This window comes from Lissotriton vulgaris, chromosome 9, assembly GCF_964263255.1.
Source record: "Lissotriton vulgaris chromosome 9, aLisVul1.2, whole genome shotgun sequence".
In the NCBI taxonomy this organism is placed as follows: Eukaryota; Metazoa; Chordata; class Amphibia; order Caudata; family Salamandridae; genus Lissotriton; species Lissotriton vulgaris.
In genome coordinates this window covers 140,649,016-140,667,112 of record NC_141697.1, presented here as the reverse complement: position 1 = coordinate 140,667,112, position 18,097 = coordinate 140,649,016, and the positions used below count along the sequence as shown (strand labels likewise).

The 18,097-nt window shown below is 43.2% G+C and overlaps 1 protein-coding gene across 1 annotated transcript in view; it reads right to left on the bottom strand.

The window, feature by feature from the left end:
• PLA2G4F (phospholipase A2 group IVF) overlaps positions 1-18,097 on the bottom strand; it is a 299,483-nt gene that overhangs the window by 221,566 nt on the left and 59,820 nt on the right. Inside the window, exon 2 of the mRNA XM_086937219.1 lies at positions 10,070-10,142. Coding sequence (XP_086793345.1) covers positions 10,070-10,142 — 73 coding nt within the window. The remainder of the gene's footprint in view (positions 1-10,069; positions 10,143-18,097) is intronic.

The following is an 18,097-nucleotide window of genomic DNA, read 5'->3' as shown; positions in this document are numbered from 1 at the left end:
GTTGGAAGCTTAAGCGCCATTTGAATGAATATCGAGTACAGGGCGATAGGCAAAAGCCCAATATAAATGTTATGCCAGCTCCAAATATGCAAATGCAAAGACCTCGTAAACCAGCATGCCCCAATCCCTATCGATGCTTAATCCACAGAATCCCTTCCAAAGTTCAGAAACTTTACAACAGTTCCTGGTCTTCAATACTTCAGGGTCCAACCAATCAATATGATGATGCCTGAGAGGGTAGGAAGATTGCATGCTTGGCGCAGTCTTGGATGCAGACCAGAGTGGCCCATCTGTCGAAGGAGAGGTGAATGGCTACCCCCTGTCCTTTTCAATCAACACCAGTGCTACCTGTTCTTCTGTAAAGACAGCATCAGTCCCACACCAAGTTGCAGGCATTGCATACAAACAGACAGTGAATTCTATTTCTGCCAATGTCCCTTTGAAGAGAATCATCAGCTTGTGATATGTGATTCTAGTCCAGTAAGTCTGTTAGGAAGAGATCTTTGATGCAAGCTTAATTGTGTGATTTATTGTACAACGGATGGTGTTGAGCTTAAATCACATGATAAAGATGCTAACTTTAAAATAAGTATATAGAAGCCTCTTGTCAGGCTATTATGACAAAAAAGGTCTACAACTTAACTTGAAGGACTCTGTAAATGAGGAAGTATGGGCTTACTTTGGGTAAGACTTTGGTCTGATCAAAGGTGTTGAACCTGTAAAGAACACAAATAATCAAGATGCTGAGTTCTCCCGAATTCCACAATATAACCTCTCACTTGATGCAGTAGCTGGAATTACCACCGTAATTAAATCCATGTTAGAGCAAGGCATTTTAAAATAGATTCCAGGAAGTCCCTGCAGTTCTCCAATTATATGGATACCGAAACCAAACCATAAGTGGTGGGTCATGCAAGACCTGAAAAAGATTAATAATGTTGTTGTCCCATGCTGTCCTAGTGTTGAATTTAGCTGAAATTATGTTCCAGAATCCCTGTGACGCTGAATAGTTCACAGTCATAAACCTGATCCAAGCATTCATTTCCATTTCATTGCATGAAGACAGACATTCTCTTCGCGCTCCAGCTCCAAAATAAAGTTCTGGCATTGTGCAGAGTTTCTCAAGGGTATCCAGAGAGCCCATCTATTTTCAACCGGATCACGAAAAAGAATCTCGAGACCCTAAAGCTGCCAAGTTACTCAAATTTTCTTCAATTTATCAACAACCTATTCAGGGCTTCAACAATGCAAGATGCATACAGGCAAGATACAATAAACCTGTTGAATAATTTTTCTGAAAATGGACATTAGGTGTCCCCAGCCAAATTGCAGTATTGTCAGAAAGAAGTCCCATATCTAGGACATCACAATGATAGAGGAGCAGGGTAAGTGTCTCAAGAGTGACTCTCTGGCATGTTGCAGATGAGCCCTCCCAAAACACAGAGGGAAGTCTTAATGTTCCTGGGAATAGTGGTCTACTGTCGTCAGATTAGTCTCAGTTTTTCCCAGGTGGGTAAGCATCTACAAAGGCTTACAAAGAAAGATATGTAAGATCCAATACAATGAGATAACAATTGTGAAAAGGTTTCTGCCGCGCCCCAGCTCTATGAGAAACCTTTCATTCTGTACAGCTCTGAGAGAGGAAATTGCTCCCTGTCACTGCTAACTCAAACCCATTGAAACTCCAAACATCCCATCACATGTTTTTCCGTCACTCTTGGCCTACTGCCGCAATATTACTGGGCTGTCGAAAGGAGGTGTTAGAGGTTGGTGTCAGCATTCAGCAATGTGAGGGAATTGTTAGGGATACTCGCTCGCAGTCACAGTTCCCCATTCAGTAAAGATCTTACTTACCCGTACTCATACTCAACACATGACCAATGGTCAATTTACAATGTATGAACATGTTATTCTTATTGTTAAAAAACAAAACATTACATTGCAGATATGTTCTGGTCTTAACCCTGCTACCAGTATGCCATTGCAAACACAAGGAGATGATGGACGGAGTGCTGAAACTTTTCAGTCACTCACCCCCAGTCACAGATCTGGGTTGAATTCATCATCATTCTTTAGCTCATTTTGCCACCTCAGTTTAGACCTTGCTATATGCAAACCAGTGTTTTCCCTAAGCCTCATGGGAACAGTCCACCCAAACTGCCAAGCCAGGTCTTTCCTGAACCAGAAAGAAGTATCCTGGAACCAGTTTCGGGGTAACACCCCTCATTAGCCAGGCTAGCTTGAATCCAGTGGCAAAGTGACCAAGGGACCCACGTTTGGGCATACCCTGCCAACTTAGGGTAAACAAAGCAAACACAAGAAGATGATGGACGGAGTGCTGAAACTTTTCAGACCCTCGCCCCCAGTCACAGATCGGGGTTGAATCCATCATCATTCCTTAGCTCACTTTGCCACCTCAGTTCAGTCAGACCCATCTATATACAAATCAGTCTTGACCCTGTGTCTCATGGGAACAGTCCAGCCCAAACTGCCGAGCCAGGTCTCCTCTGAGCCGGAAACAAGCATCCTGGTAACACCCCTCATCAGCCAGACTTGCTTGAATCAAGTGGCAAATTGAGCAAGGGACCCACATCTGGGCATTCCCTGTCAACTAAAGGCGAACAAAGCAAACACATGGAGATGGACGCAGCGCTGAAACTTTTCAGACCCTCACCCCCAGTCAAAAATCTAGGGTTGAGTCCATCATCATTCTTTAGCTCACTGTGCCACCTCACTTCAGACCCAGCTACATGCAAATCAGACTTGATTCTGTGCCTCATGAGAACAGCCCAGCCAGAACTGCCAAGCCAAGTCTTCCCTGAACTGGAAACAAAAATCCTGGGACCAGTTTCGGGGTAACACTACTCATCAGCCAGGATAGCTTGAATCCAATGTCAAAGTGAGCAAGGAACCCACGTCTGGGCATACCCTGCCAACTTAGGACGATCAAAGCAAACACAAGGAGATGATGGACGGAGCACTTGAAACATTTCAGACCATCACCCCCAGTCACAGATCTGAGTTGAATCCATCAACATTCTTAAGCTCACTTCGCCACTTCAGTTCTGACCCCGCTGTATGCAAATCAGTCTTGACTCTGTGCCTCATGCGAACAGTACAGCCCGAACTGCCAATTTACGTGTTCCCTGAACCGAAACAAGCATCCTGTTACCTGTGTCGGGGTAACACCCCTACTAGCCAGGCTAGCTTGTAAAAAAAAAAAAAAAATACAATGCAGATATGTTCCCGTCTTAACCCTGCCACCCTTATGACATTACCTGTTAATGATGAAGATGACAATGAGGTAGATCATGACTGCCTTGATGTGACTGATTTGTGTAACAAGCATGCTTAGTTGATTCAATTTGAGAATGTAACTTTACTAATTTCCTAATAAACCTTCATGGGTTGCAAACATACTCCTCTCTGTCATTACTGTGGGGCGGAATCTTCTTCTCTGTAATTGAAATGTTATTGCAATGCATTAATGATTTCTGTCTCATTTCAAGACAAAAGTCCATTCTAGTGGACATAGAGAAGTTCAGAGCTTGCATTAAATTTGTGAGGTGCAAATACTCTCTATGTCTATCCCAATATCATGACCCCACTCAATAGGAATGTACAAAGCAAATCAGTGATTGGGGTGGAGGATCCACTTGGGTAGTGACCTGCTGACCAGGGTCAACTTATACGAGGCCACTGAATGTCTACAATGAAAATCACATCTCTGCCCTTTTAGATTGCAGAGAAAGTTGAGCCCTTTGTCTCTGTTTGAGTTTACACAGAACTAGAGAAGCACCATCTCAGAAATCAGCATTTGAGATACACTTAGCTGGTAAACTCTGCGCAAGGCAAATAAATACAGGGAACAGAGGGAGGTTGTCAATGATGAGGTGACCACGGTAGATGAAGTAAAAAATATGAGCAAGGTAAGGGGCCATCCCTATTGAAAGATATCTTAACAGTAGATCAACTGGTAAAAGCCAATCTCATATTATTGACAATTTCTAGTCAGGAACTGAATATACTGTTTCTTACAGAGACCCAGTGGAGACCAGACCACCACTAGTGAACGATCCTACTCCTGGAAGGGTTTTCTCTTTTCATAAAATCACAGAAAAAAATGCAAGTGGATTTGGCTGCAATAACTGAAATAGATGCATGGAGTATAAACTAAAAGAACTTTTAATTACAACATTTCTAATAATTTAATGTCAGTTTTCCACCATCTAAACTTCATACCTATTATGGACATGAGGGCTTCACGGGACTGATTTGAAGTTTGCAGATTAGATGATGTACCTGGTAGCTGTGCTGTGTGTGTATATGAACTCCCTAACTGTATGAAGTGATTATAATGTATGGAGTGAAAAGTCAGAAACTCCTAAGTAGAATCACTGTTGGGCAATGTAGACTGACCGTATTGCATCCAACTCGCGGTTTGTTGTAGGACAAATACTTGACATTGTCTGGGTGGAGAATGCAAAGAGACTGCAGCCCCTTCCCTGTCCTTTGGTTAAATCAATGGGCTAATACTTTTCACCTTCAGCTAACAGAAGACAAAAACTCACCCCTCTCTTGGTATGGGATTGGGAAGGAAAAGGAGGCCCTTGAGAGACTAGTCCAATTATGGAAAGTGAAAACCCATGTATCATCTAATGGTAAAAATTGTTTAATGAAACTCTCCTCACAGCTAAAAAGGATAAACAAATTTTCTTGAAAGGCAATGTTGGATGACCTACGACTAATGCAGTGCTTAATTTGTGTAATTCATTTTTGGGGACCGGCACTTATTTTCTGTTTTAGACACGTACAGAGAGCAAGAGTGGGAAATCACGGAAAGAGAGAGAAAGAGAAAGTCAAAAGAACTTCGCAAAGGGGTAATATAGGAATTGGCAAGAGTGAGATAAGGGGGTGTCTGGAAATGGATCAAAGAGGTCTTAGATGAATCCAAGATTACGCAGCCTTGATAGTCTGCACATCGACATTTAATTGCACCAGCCGCAGGTTTGGGCACCGGCACTCGTTCATTTACAAATGAAACACTGGACTAAAGCATGTCTTAACTAAAAAATAATTTCCCTGTACTTTGTGGGTGTGTTCAGAAGGTGCACAAACTTATACTTTGCTAATGGGATCCCCAATTAAGTAGACCCAATAAGGAAATATGGAGAAGGATTTGAGAGTTCACTAAGGAAAACTGGAAATATAAAAACTGAACTCACTAGAGAATGTATTGAATCAGTTATATGAAAAAACTAAAGTGATCCATAGGCAGGGGCAAATATAGAGAAGTAATATCAAGACAGACGTAGATGTCCCAACCTCTGACTGAGGCTGTGAGCGTAAGCCTGGTTAGGGCATTCTAACCCTTGTCAGCTTCCTAGTTTGAAGAAATGGTTTTAGCACATAAAGCTTCTGGCTCCCGCCATGTTTATTATCTCACGTGATGAATGAGAGAGTTTGTAAACATATTGTTAGAAGAGTGTTTGCTTCCAGAAATATGGAAGGAGGCTTTTGTTTATACTTATAAATAAAACTTTGATCGATGTTAATGACCTATCAAATCTCCACATTGCTTCCAATCTCCATTATCCACCTACACTAGTTGAGCAGGTGGTACTCATCCAACTACAATCTTTTATTGTGAGCAATGTGTTTCTAATTAAAATGTTATCCAGGCCTTTGCACAGACGCAGCTATCACATTCTATGCTGGTCTGTTGGACCTGGCCCTTTTTGGCAGGTTCACCCCGAAACTTTTTGCTTTATCCTAGCTTGTTTCTGTGACCTGGTGTTGGTGATTTTAGGTCTCTGCGCACTTTTTCACTGTGGTACAGTGTAAAGTGCGTGAGCTCTCTGTGTGTGTGGTGAGCGTGACCTGCCCTCCCATAGGAATGAATGGGGAATATGTATGCCCATGGTAGCTCCTGATGTGTGGGGAGTGCAGGGTCGAGTTTGGTATGTGCGAACTCGTGAGTTTGAATGCTGCGCAATGATGTATGCGGCATGAATGTGTCTAGTGTAGAAGTGCCACTTCTAGAAGTTGGCATATTTGAGTAATTTGTGTCTGGCGTGTGATTGGCTGGAGCTGGCTGGTGAGCCTGGCTCCAAGAGTCTGGGTGGGTCTGCACCGGTGGTGAATGGAGTGATTAGCATGCTGATGTGAGGGGAGGGGGTGCACCTGGGCCTGAATAGGGCTGGGCTTTCCCCACACAATGCTGGCTCCACCCCCTGTGGTGCGTCTGATGTCCCTAGCCTGGCCAGTGAAAGGAGTTCCCTATAACCAGTTGTAGCTGGTTCTCACATTGCCTGCACCCTGCTAGACAAAGGATTTTTCTGCATAAAAAGGGGCTGTGTCCCCTTGCAAAATGTTCTTGTTTCTGACTTGAATCCTGCCAGGGGTGTGCTGCTGCTTGGACCCGGGGGAAGGCTTGCCTCCCTGGGCCCTGCCCAGCCCCTGGATGCCTGATGGACTTCCGTGAAACCTTTGGGGGCCTGACCTTTGTCCTGGACTGGTGTCTCTAGCGCTGGGGAGCGCTTTACTTCTATTTTGGACCTTGTTGGTCCTCTAGCGCTTGGGAGCGCTTTATTTTTCCCCTAAGCGCCTGGGAGCAGTTTACATCGCTCTAGCACCTGGGAGCGCTTTATTTTTAGCTACTTGATTGCTGGCAGGTACCCACCCTGCTTGCCCCGTGCTTTACGCTCCTTTAATTATTTTTATCTGGCGAGGGTGCCCACCCCTCGTGTTACACCCGTGTTTCACCGCCGTTGACCCGGAGATCGATATGGAGGCGCTACGCCCGCCTCCCTGCCAAGGGCTGCGCTGCCATTGGCGGCCCTCAGCACAGGAAGTCAGCCAGGCCGGGGGGGCCGGACTGCGGGACAGCCGGAAGCATCCGGTCATTCCTGCCAGGGCTCCCGAGTGCAGGGAGAGCCCCGAACTTTTGCCAGCAGCCAGCGAGGGAGAGCCCCGCGAGCAAAGTTCGGTGTAGTGAGACGGCGGGGCTCCCATGAGGAGAGAGAGCCCCGCCAGCACCGTTGATGATCCTGCAGGCGGGTCACTAGGCCATGACCAGTGCCTGCCCCACCGCGACAATGAGAGGAGCCTTTCCCCCGCCGAGAGCCGGTAAGTGTAGACAGCTGGGTCGGGGGGGAAAGGCCACACATGCGCCCAGGCACCAGAGTGGTGCCCCTTCTCCCGAGCGGCCCCAACAGTGGGGCATGGTTTCTTTTAGAGCCCCGTGGGGCTCCAACCCAGGCCCATATTTGTTAAGAAGTCCCTGTGAGGGGCTTGGGGGCCCAGTTGTTTAGTACGAAGCCCCAGAGCAGAAGGGGCATTTCGACTGTTCAGAGCGGCCCCATTGACAGCGGGCTGCTCCTACCTATGGGGGCAATGTTATTTGTAGAACCTGTGGGCTCCAACGATGGGCATGTTTGGTGTCAGATCCTGGGTGGCTCCAGCAGTGGGCGCAGTTTGCTCCTAAGGGCCAGTGAGGGCCCCTGTCGCAGTTCGCTGTTTCTCAGCTGCCCAGCAAGTAGTGGGCAGCTGCACCGTTTAGGTGCAATTTGAGAAAGAGAGTCCCTGTGTGGGACAGAGATGGCACAGTGGTGCCAGGCCTGCTACAGCTGCGCAGCACTTAGTGCCAGCTGCAACGTTTAGGCCCTGTTACTGTTCCCAGCTGCCCAGCAAGTAGTGGGCAGCTGCAACGTTTAGGTTTGCGCCGGCGGCGCACCCCTGACTGGCGCTGCATTGGCAGCGCGCCCTGACATTCTGGACACAGGGCTTTGGAGTTCCCTTCTTGAAATGGCCAGTGGACTGGTATGTGGGTAGGGCGCAAGGCCCTAAGGTGATTTTTGCGGAATGTGATTTTACTATGTTTATAATGGTAATTGCCTAATGTGATTTTTGCGCAATGTGTTGTTACTGTGATTATGAAGTTATTTTATGCTAGTGAGATGTTTTCACTATGTGAGTTACGCCCCTAAAAATGATTTATTCTTAGGAGGCAGAGTCTAATGTGTTTAGACTAGTGAGGAGATTGCCTACTGTATTTTTACCGGTTAGGCCCAAATGTGAGTTATGCGTAATGTGCTATGCCATTATGCCTGTGACACCTCTGAATGTGTTTTATGCATTATGTGTCTTACCTACACCTCTGAAAGTTTTTATGCATCATGTGTTTTCCTGTGCTGCACCTCTGAATGTGTTTGATGTGCATGTGCCTTGTTCTTACACCGCTGAATGTATGTTTATACATCATGTGTCTTTCCTACACCTCTGAATGTTCTATGCATCATGTGTGAAACTTCTGATTGTTATATGTTCAAAAGTGCTTTTTCTAACAGTATTTCTAGTTCTAAAAGTGTTGATTCTGACAGTGGCCCATGTGGCCCTGTCCTGTAAATAATCCCTTGTGAATATTGCCCATGCCAGTTGGCATAATGTATATTGTGTGATTACTATCTGATGTGTTTTGACAATACAAAAGTTATTTTTATATAACCTTGTGTGGAGTTCCTTTTGTGGTGTGCCTAGGATGTTGTTGCTGTTGTGTGCGTGCGCTAATGCTTTACACATTGCCTCCGGGATAAGCCGGTCTGCTCGTGCCAAGCTACCAAGGGGGTGAGCAGGGGTTATCTTGGCGTGTGACTCCCTTGCCCTGACTAGAATGGTGGTTTCTGCCTGGCTTTGGTGTAAGCCTTAGCCAACCAGAAATAGCCAGTTCTAACGTGGACACTTTGAGAATTGCGCTGAATCTAGATAGTGTTGTGGCACTGATATTTTTAGACCTGTCTGCAGCCTTCAACGCCTTCAAGCATTCCATTCAGACAGACTAGCTGGGCTGAATAGAGCTTACATGCCCCCATTTCTGCTCCAAAATTGAAAGATTCAATGGTGGTGTTGCAGAAGGTTCAGCACTGCCAGAACTACAATTAAAATTCAATAATTAATCACCTATTTTCCTCTTAAGATCTTTAGGGTTAGGATTTTATAGACTAGATAGGGAATAACCAGTCAAATGTAACTCCAAGAAAACTAAGAGTGTAGTGGCAACTGTGGCTACGACTACCTTGCCCAAGGAAGTGTGGTCAAGGGTAATAGGCAATTCTAGAGAACCAGTCTCTCTTGTAAATAAAATCTAGTTGTGTGTCTGACTTTCCTTGAAATCTCAGTAAACAAAGTTAGTGTAGGCTGGTATTTTGCACTTGAGGGTTAATTAATCACCAATTTCCATTTCTAATTTTTTAACATCTGGTCCCGGTGAGTCTAGCACTGGGTTTGTCTAGATCACGATATTTTAACAATGTTAATTTAGAACTTCAGGATTACTTGTTGTCACTGCTTAAGAAATTACAGTATGTGGCAGCCCAGATTTAAATGCATCTAAAAAAGAGGGATCATGCAGGTTTCCCCAGCATTAGTGTCGTTCCTCTGGCTTCCAGTGAGGAAGCAGATTGTTTTGAAGTCCTCACTCTTTACAGGAAGTCCCTAGGCTTCATTGCTTAGAAGCTTAGTTGGTATTGTCCTTTTGGGTCCTGGAAATCAGGGTGTTTATCCTTGACACTAATACCTGGATTTCGAACAAAGCGATAGCCTATGTGCCTCTCACGCATTGCTGCAAAAGCTTGGGAAGACCTTCTTCTCAATTAAACACCAGAGAACATTCTTTTGGGGTTCTGTAAATCACTAAACCACTTTTATTTCAGCTGGAGCTCTAGGTTGCTTCGAGTAGTTGTGTTTGGTCTGTGTGATATGTTTGTTTCCAGGAACAAGAAGTCTCCTGAGAGTTTTTGTTGAGCTACACAGTTTGCATACCATATTAATGTTAAATGTTAGACACACAGCACTAAGTTTAAGGCCAGCCTCTCTATGGAATTATAATTGCTTTGAGTCAACAGTTATAGTCAATCTTTCAGGAGGTCCTTCATTCTTCCTCCAAATCTCCACACCAAAGAGGGGTTTCTATGGAATCTTTATTTTTTAGGAAGGTTTGTCAATTTAGGATTGGTCACCATCTTGAGGGGACACTCTCACTACTTTTGTAAATGATAGAACAATTACTCACAAGAATCTGTGCGGTCAATGTTTGTGGCTCTCAGGACTTTCACCGTCAGGTTGTAGCAAGGATGCGTCTCACGCTAGAGAGAGAAAATACAAACCATGCATTACCTTCACTGTTATCATAAGGAGTTACTACAAATAATGCCACAAACTGCTCTAGAATGAATGCCTTATTTGATGTCTCCTTCCAGCATTTGTAAGACTTGTGTGTTAAACCTGGCTGATTATGCATATGTTGTACACACTCCTATTTATGTGCCACAACAGGAGGAGGGACTTGCGTAGGTCCAGAACCAAACCGGACTAAACCAAAGTCTCAGCAGAGCTATACGTGGTCATGAAAAAGTGAGGAAGAACCCTTATTGCCAATATCAGCCAGTCGATAAGCATTGGTGCCACTAACAAGAGGAGGTTGTTCTTCACTATGAACACAGCAACAAAGATGCATAATCTCTTTACAACTTTAGTATACAGTGGTTAACTGCAAAACTGCATATCCACAGTACACATGCATCGTGCACAATTTATTAATGCTCAATAAATATAATTCAAATTTATAAAAGAAAGGAAAATGAAAATCACCACACAAATCAAGGAGGAGACCTTTGTACCATACATTTCAGAAACTCAATTTTTGTGTGAGATATTTGTATTGGGGTATGCCATTCTTTGAAGAATAGTGACAGGTTATACCTGTCTTCTGTGTAAACTGATAAAACCAGAGATAATTAGAGCCCACACAAAACCAAAGAAAGTTGTCGGGCAGCAAGTGTTAAAAAGAATCAGACTGTGCTGTGAATTGTCTCTTAGGACGAACGAAAGCAATTAGTAGTCTATTTATTTTTGTTTCTATACATGTACAACATGAAACAAGTAAACCAGTTCATTAAAATCTACATCATCATAAATTGTCATTGGACTCACTACCACAATGCTTTCTTGACAATATATATATATATAACTCCGGTGACCGCCAGCCAATTTCAGGCTTGTAAGGATGGACTGAGGTATTTGACCTCGCAGGGTAGTGATGCTTCCACAGGGCAGCCCCCACCTTACAGCGGACCGGGAACGACTGGCCGAGCGGCACGAGGGGACCCAAGGTCACAGACGCGGACTTCTTAAGGGATCTGAGCATTCCTGCACCTTTTTCCTGCTTGTCAACACGGACCTACCGTCTGTCCCACTCTCCTTTGCAACCAACCCACCAGCGCCGGCACAGTGCACTCTGGGATTGGTAGTTCCTTGCCACTTCCTGAACTAATAAAGGTGTGCCTATCGCTTCAAGGGGAGGGGCACCAGTGCTGACAGGTACTTACGAGCAGGAAACAACACTCTGGTGATGGACTCGTTACAGCGCAGGGCGCTGAGGAAGGCACTACTGCCGAAATGCATTCGCCGCCACTGTAACCTGAGGGAATAAAGCTGTTTGTTTGACCCTGGACACCCCTCTGGCCTCTGATTTCTTCCTACGAGGGAATGTTTTTGCCATATATATATGTATATATATATATATATATATATATATATATATATATATATATATATATATTAAAGAGAGAGCCCAAATCTTTGAGGCGGGTAATCTCAGGAACCACAGCACCAATCACAACACCCAATACAGCGTTGGAAAGGGCAGTTGAAGCAGAAGGATATAGGCTATGCAGACGCCCACTATATACATTTAAAAGATAAAAGATCTGTGCCAGCATAGTAGTCCCTTGTGGGCGTGTCTGCGTTGTGCTGTGGGTGTGTGCTGGGGCGTGACAAACGCTGGGGGCGTGTGGTACGTTCCGCCCTTCATGCCATGTCTCATATCGTGTGATAATCCCACCCTGCACCCCATAATCCTAACCCACCCTTACTCCTTAAAATACCCCAACACCCTTAAACACTAACCCATCTTAACCCTATAAATATACCCTGTACCCCAAAACCCAAACCTATCCCTAAACCCTAAAAATACCCCTGTACCCCAAAACCCAAACCTAGCCCTGAACCCTATAAATACCCCTATACCCCAAAACCCAAACCTACCCCTGAACCCTAAAAATACCCCTGTACCCCAAAACCCAAACCTAGCCCTGAACCCTAAAAATACCACTGTACCCCAAAACCCAAACCTACCCCTGAACCCTAAAATACCCCTGTACCCCAAAACCCAAACCTACCCCTGAACCCTAAAATACCCCTGTACCCCAAAACCCAAACCTAGCCCTGAACCCTTAAAATACCACTGTACCCCTAAACCCAAACCTACCCCTGAACCCTAAAAATACCCCGGTACCCCAAAACACAAACCTAGCCCTGAACCCTAAAAATAACCCTGTACCCCTAAACCCAAACCTACCCCTGAACCCTAAAAATACCCCGGTACCCCAAAACACAAACCTAGCCCTGAACCCTAAAAATACCCCTGTACCCCAAAACCAAAACCTAGCCCTGAACCCTATAAATAAACCTGTACCCCAAACCCAAACCTACCTCATGACCCGTAAAATACCCCTATACCCCAAAAACCAAACCTACCCCTGAACCCTAAAAATACCCCTATACCCCAAAACCCAAACCTAGCCCTGCACCCTAAAATTACCCCTGTACCCCAAAACCCATACCTATCCCTAAACCCTAAAACTACCCCTGTACCCCATAACCCAAAACTATATCTGAACCCTTAAAATACCCAAACACCCCAAAACATATACCTCAGTACCCCAAAACATATACCCCTATACCCATACTTACCTTATCCAAACATTTTTAAAAAAACATGCTTTTACCATTCATGCATTTACAACAAATTTAGTTGTAAATGTATGCGTGGTAAAAGCATATAAAATGTAATGCCATGTGTTATAATGGCATTGCGGAGTCATGGTACTTGCGTAATGAAAGTATGCAGAGTGATGGTATGCGGAAAGAAAGTGGCGGGATAATGGGCGTTTACCCTCCCCTGGTAAGTTCATTGGTGGCACGGCGGCCCACATCTCCAGCAACATACTCATATTTTGTCACCACCCATTTGAAAAATGCACAGGTCTCTCTCATTGATGGCCAGCACGACATACACTTTTAGACACACCTCCCGCTGACAAGTTCTAGAATTGCGAACTTTAGAGCTGGGGAGCTACGTTCGAATCTCGGCATCAGCTCAACATCCTGTGATTCCAGGCAAATCGCTTTGTCTCCCCGTGCCTACCACAAATGAATGTGTTCTTCTGTAATGTCAAGTCAATTCATACTTTATTCGATTAATTAAAATCATAAAAGCAGTTCCAATACATTAAAAATCAAAACAGTTCATATGTTAAAAACAGTATTAAATCAATTCATTGTCATAAAATACATAATATATGGGTAAAACAGCATGACATACAGAGGGCTAAGTTAAAATCACACCTCAGAAACATTCACCAACAGTCTTTTAGTCTTAATACGCATAGAAGCAACCAAGAAGCTTGCGACCCCAAAGATTACCCTGGTACTACCCAACAACTGTAGATATAGGAGTGCAGGCCGTACTTGTGAGAAACCGGCTTCTCGCAATATGGGGACCAGTTACTGTTTTCTGATGGCATCAAAGTGGCCACAAAACATAATAAAGTGCATTAGTGATTGGTCCGAGAAGTTATCACAGCTGTAATGTAAATTGTGCTCATGCCATGTTGTTGAGTTCGAGCTATATAATATTGCAAGGAAAAATAAAGTAGGGAAACTCGAGTTCACACACTATTGAACGCGCACTCTTAAGTGCATCAGCAGTGCACTGTGAATCGGAGCGTTTCACAGGCCTGTCACAGATAAGAAATGCTATCAAAACGAAATCCTACAAAACAATATACTACTGGCCGGCAGCAATTCATACCCGGACAACGTCGGGACGGGCTGCTAGTATATATATATATATATATCACGAGCAAATGTCCCAAAATGAGAGGAGCATCAAAGAGCTGGTACCGGCGGCAAGGTTCAGGACACCCTCGCAACAATACTTTCAGCAAAGACGTTTCTATCAAGAAACACGCCGCACACTACTCCGTATGTTAAATGCTTTGGTTTATTTTCTGTAGGTTCCCCACCTACGCGTTTCGGACATGAAGCTGTCCCTGGTCACGGTACAAACAATAGTCCATCATTGCTTTTCACATTAAATACCTGTGGTCACCACATGGCAATTATGGTGCATTGTGGGCCCAGTAGTTTTATGGATTAATGTAGTTCCAAACCATGCAGTATGAGATACCGGATCCAAGCATACTTACGACACCTGTCAAACTCTGTGTAGTATGAGAGACGGTGAATGGCAATTCGCGCAGGTAGGTCAAGAGAGACCGTTAATGATGTAGCTAAGTTGGCTTGCATCGTGGCGCATATTGACATCTATTTCATGCAAAGTAATGGACTAAGTGTCCGTGTTGGATATATTGGCTGAGTGCCCTGGAGTTTGACTGTGTCGTTTTTTGCGGGACATAGGACTGGTTGCTACCAAATACTTCTTAAGTCAAAGACCCATATCAGAATTACGACATACCAACATGGTAATAGATATGATGACATTTTGCCTTGACAACAACGTTTTCACTTTTGATAAAAAAATCTTCAAACAAACATGCGGATGTGCCATGGGTGTTTCATTCTCTCCAAGCTATGCCAACCTCACCATGGGGTGGTGGGAGAAGAACATAGCTTGGAGAGAAGAAAACGAACCATATACCACGGATGTGGTTATATGGCTTAGGTTCATAGATGACCTGTTCCTCCTGTGGAAAGGTACGAAACAGAAACTGCTGGAATATATTGAAATCCTCAATGACAATGTAGTTGGACTACAATTTACGTCAAATATTCAGAAAGAAGAAATAGAATTTGTGGACACAAAAATCTATGTTAAAAATAACAAACTAGAAACAACTGTATTCAGAAAGGCAACGTCAACAAACAGTGTACTTCACGGAACTAGTTTCCACCCCACCTCTCTGAAAAAAAGTATCCCTTATGGGGAATTTCTAAGGATGAAGAGAAATTGTTCGGAAGAGAATGAAATGGAGAACAAATTCAAAGAGACCAAAGATCGTTTCTCCAAACGTGGATACAAACACGCTGATATAATCAAAGGAGAACAAAAAGCAAGAGCCAAGACAAGAGAAGAAACACTAATAACAAGACAGAAACCAATGGTTAACAACACAGATGATGATCAACTGAGACTAATACTAACATACTCTAAGGAGAGCTACAAAATCCGCCAGGTTCTGTCCAAATACTGGAACGTTCTCAAGAAAGATAATGAGATAGGCAGTCTGATTGGTGATAATCCGCTGGTGACATATCGCAAAGCTCCATCAATCCGGGACACACTGGTGAACAGCCATTTCAAGCAAATAAGAACTCAAAGTTGGCTGGAAAAAAGACAACTAGGCTTCACCAAATGCATGACATGCAAAGCATGCAAAATTGGTCTGAACTTGAAATCACTAACTGATCCCAAGGGAAGAACTTTTGTTATCAAGGACAAAATAACATGTGATTCACAATTTGTGGTGTACCAAATACAGTGTTTCTGCGGCAAGAAATACATTGGCTCGACAATTTGTCCACGAAAGAAAATAATTCTCGAACACACTAGAGCAATCCAGAACAATGACCCAACCTATGCAACAGCCAAACATCTGAGTTCACATCCAGGAAAAACTTGGAAGGATATGAAATACTCGGGCATAGCGTTGGTTGGTGAAAATGAAAGAGGAGGTGATCGAACAACCAGTTTGAGACGGCTTGAGTCAAAATTAATAATAAGATTCAAAACTAGAAGCCCTTGGGGTCTCAACGCCGATGAGGAACTTTATGTACACTTATAAGTTTCTGATTACAGTTAAAACATACAAGTTAAATGAGCAATAAGTATATACTAGCAGTGAAGTAATTTCTGTTTCTAGTTATCAACATGAATTCAATGTATGTGACATTAAGAAATGCAATTTGATTTTAATTTATCCATGCACTATGACTACTGTTGATCTAAAGCAAAAAACGACACAGTCAAACTCCAGGGCACTCAGCCAATATATCCAACACGGACACTTAGTCCATTACTTTGCATGAAATAGATGTCAATATGCGCCACACGATGCAAGCCAACTTAGCTACATCATTAACGGTCTCTCTTGACCTACCTGCGCGCATTGCCATTCACCGTCTCTCATACTACACAGAGTTCGACAGGTGTCGTAAGTATGCTTGGATCCGGTATCTCATACTGCATGGTTTGGAACTACATTAATCCATAAAACTACTGGGCCCACAATGCACCATAATTGCCATGTGGAGACCACAGGTATTTAATGTGAAAAGCAATGATGGACTATTGTTTGTACCGTGACCAGGGACAGCTTCATGTCCGAAACGCGTAGGTGGGGAACCTACAGAAAATAAACCAAAGCATTTAACATACGGAGTAGTGTGCGGCGTGTTTCTTGATAGAAACGTCTTTGCTGAAAAAAAATATATATATATATATGTATATATATATATAATGTATATATATATATACATTACGAAGAAAAGAAAACGCCTAATTGGCTTACGGAAAAGAAGAAAGGTTTCGTAAGATGTACCACTTGTAAAGCCTGCAAAATAGGAAAAAATATGAAAGCAATCAATGATCCCAAAGGCAAGACTCATACCATAAGAGAGCACATCACGTGTGAAACTAGCTTTGTTGTCTACATGCTAAAATGTTACTGCAGAAAGCAATACATTGGCAGCACCACTTGCACCCTGAAAAAAAGAATGTTGGAGCACATCCGTGCGATACAAAATAAAGACTTCACATATGCTATGGAAAAACACATAGCAACCCATCCCAACAAAACGTGGAAGGATACCCACTTCTTTGGCCTGGCAGCAATACAGCAACATGAACGTGGTGGAAATAAAAAACAAAAGCTAAGAAGACTTGAATCAAGACTAATCATGCGCTTCAACACTAAACAACCGCTAGGATTGAACGAGAGCGAAGAACTTTACTTTCACCTTTAAAGATGTACTCTGAACTATGCCAAAGGGAACTCAACATTTGGGAATCCACTTATGACTGAAAACTGTTTGCTCTCTTTATTTTGTGCGAATGTACATTGAAGTGTCTAATTAATGGCAGTGACAAGGGCACTCAGCCCGAGGAATCAAACTGTTTGTACAGCCTGATAAATCACCACATGGTAAAAACCAGGAGGACACATTTCCATAACTGTACAATCATAGACACTGCCTTGACACACAGTCAAAGTGCTTTCAAAAAAACGAAACTGATGTATGGCACTAAGCCTACAATTTAGTAAAATGGTAGCATGCACAAGAATGTTAACATGACTAAAATGTTAAAAATAATTAAGCAAAATAAGCCTTAAACTGCATGTCCCACAATGCACTCTGACTAGCACTGAAAGATATATAGTTGTAAGGAAAGTAGGACAACTGTGTAACACTGCTGTGACAAGGAACCATCTGGTTCGAAACGCGTAGGCTGTAACAGTGTCTTAATAAACCTATAATTCCAAAGAGCGGAGTGCTGGTTTTCCTTTTTTGCGAGAAGAGACATCGGGACCCGGTCCTGGCCCCGAACCAAGCACCGACTTGCCTAGCTGTTCCCTCTGCGACGGGATCGTTTGAGAGTGATATATATATATATATATATATATATATATATATATATATATATATATATATATATATATATATATATATATATATATATATATATATATATATTTAATATTATATATAAGATCATCACAATCCTAACGCTGCCATTCCTCAGCAACAGAACAGGGGTGCAGACCACAACGTGGAGTATTAATGCATTAATACATATACAAAAAAGAGTCAACACATACATTTCCATAGTTTTTACATTACCAGTAGCAAACAATATTCAAGCTTTATTAATCAATTTCTAAAAAGACCCACCTTATTTTCACATTTCCTATCCCGCTATTTAATCAGAATTCTCCATACCTTTGCAAGTTTACAAAGT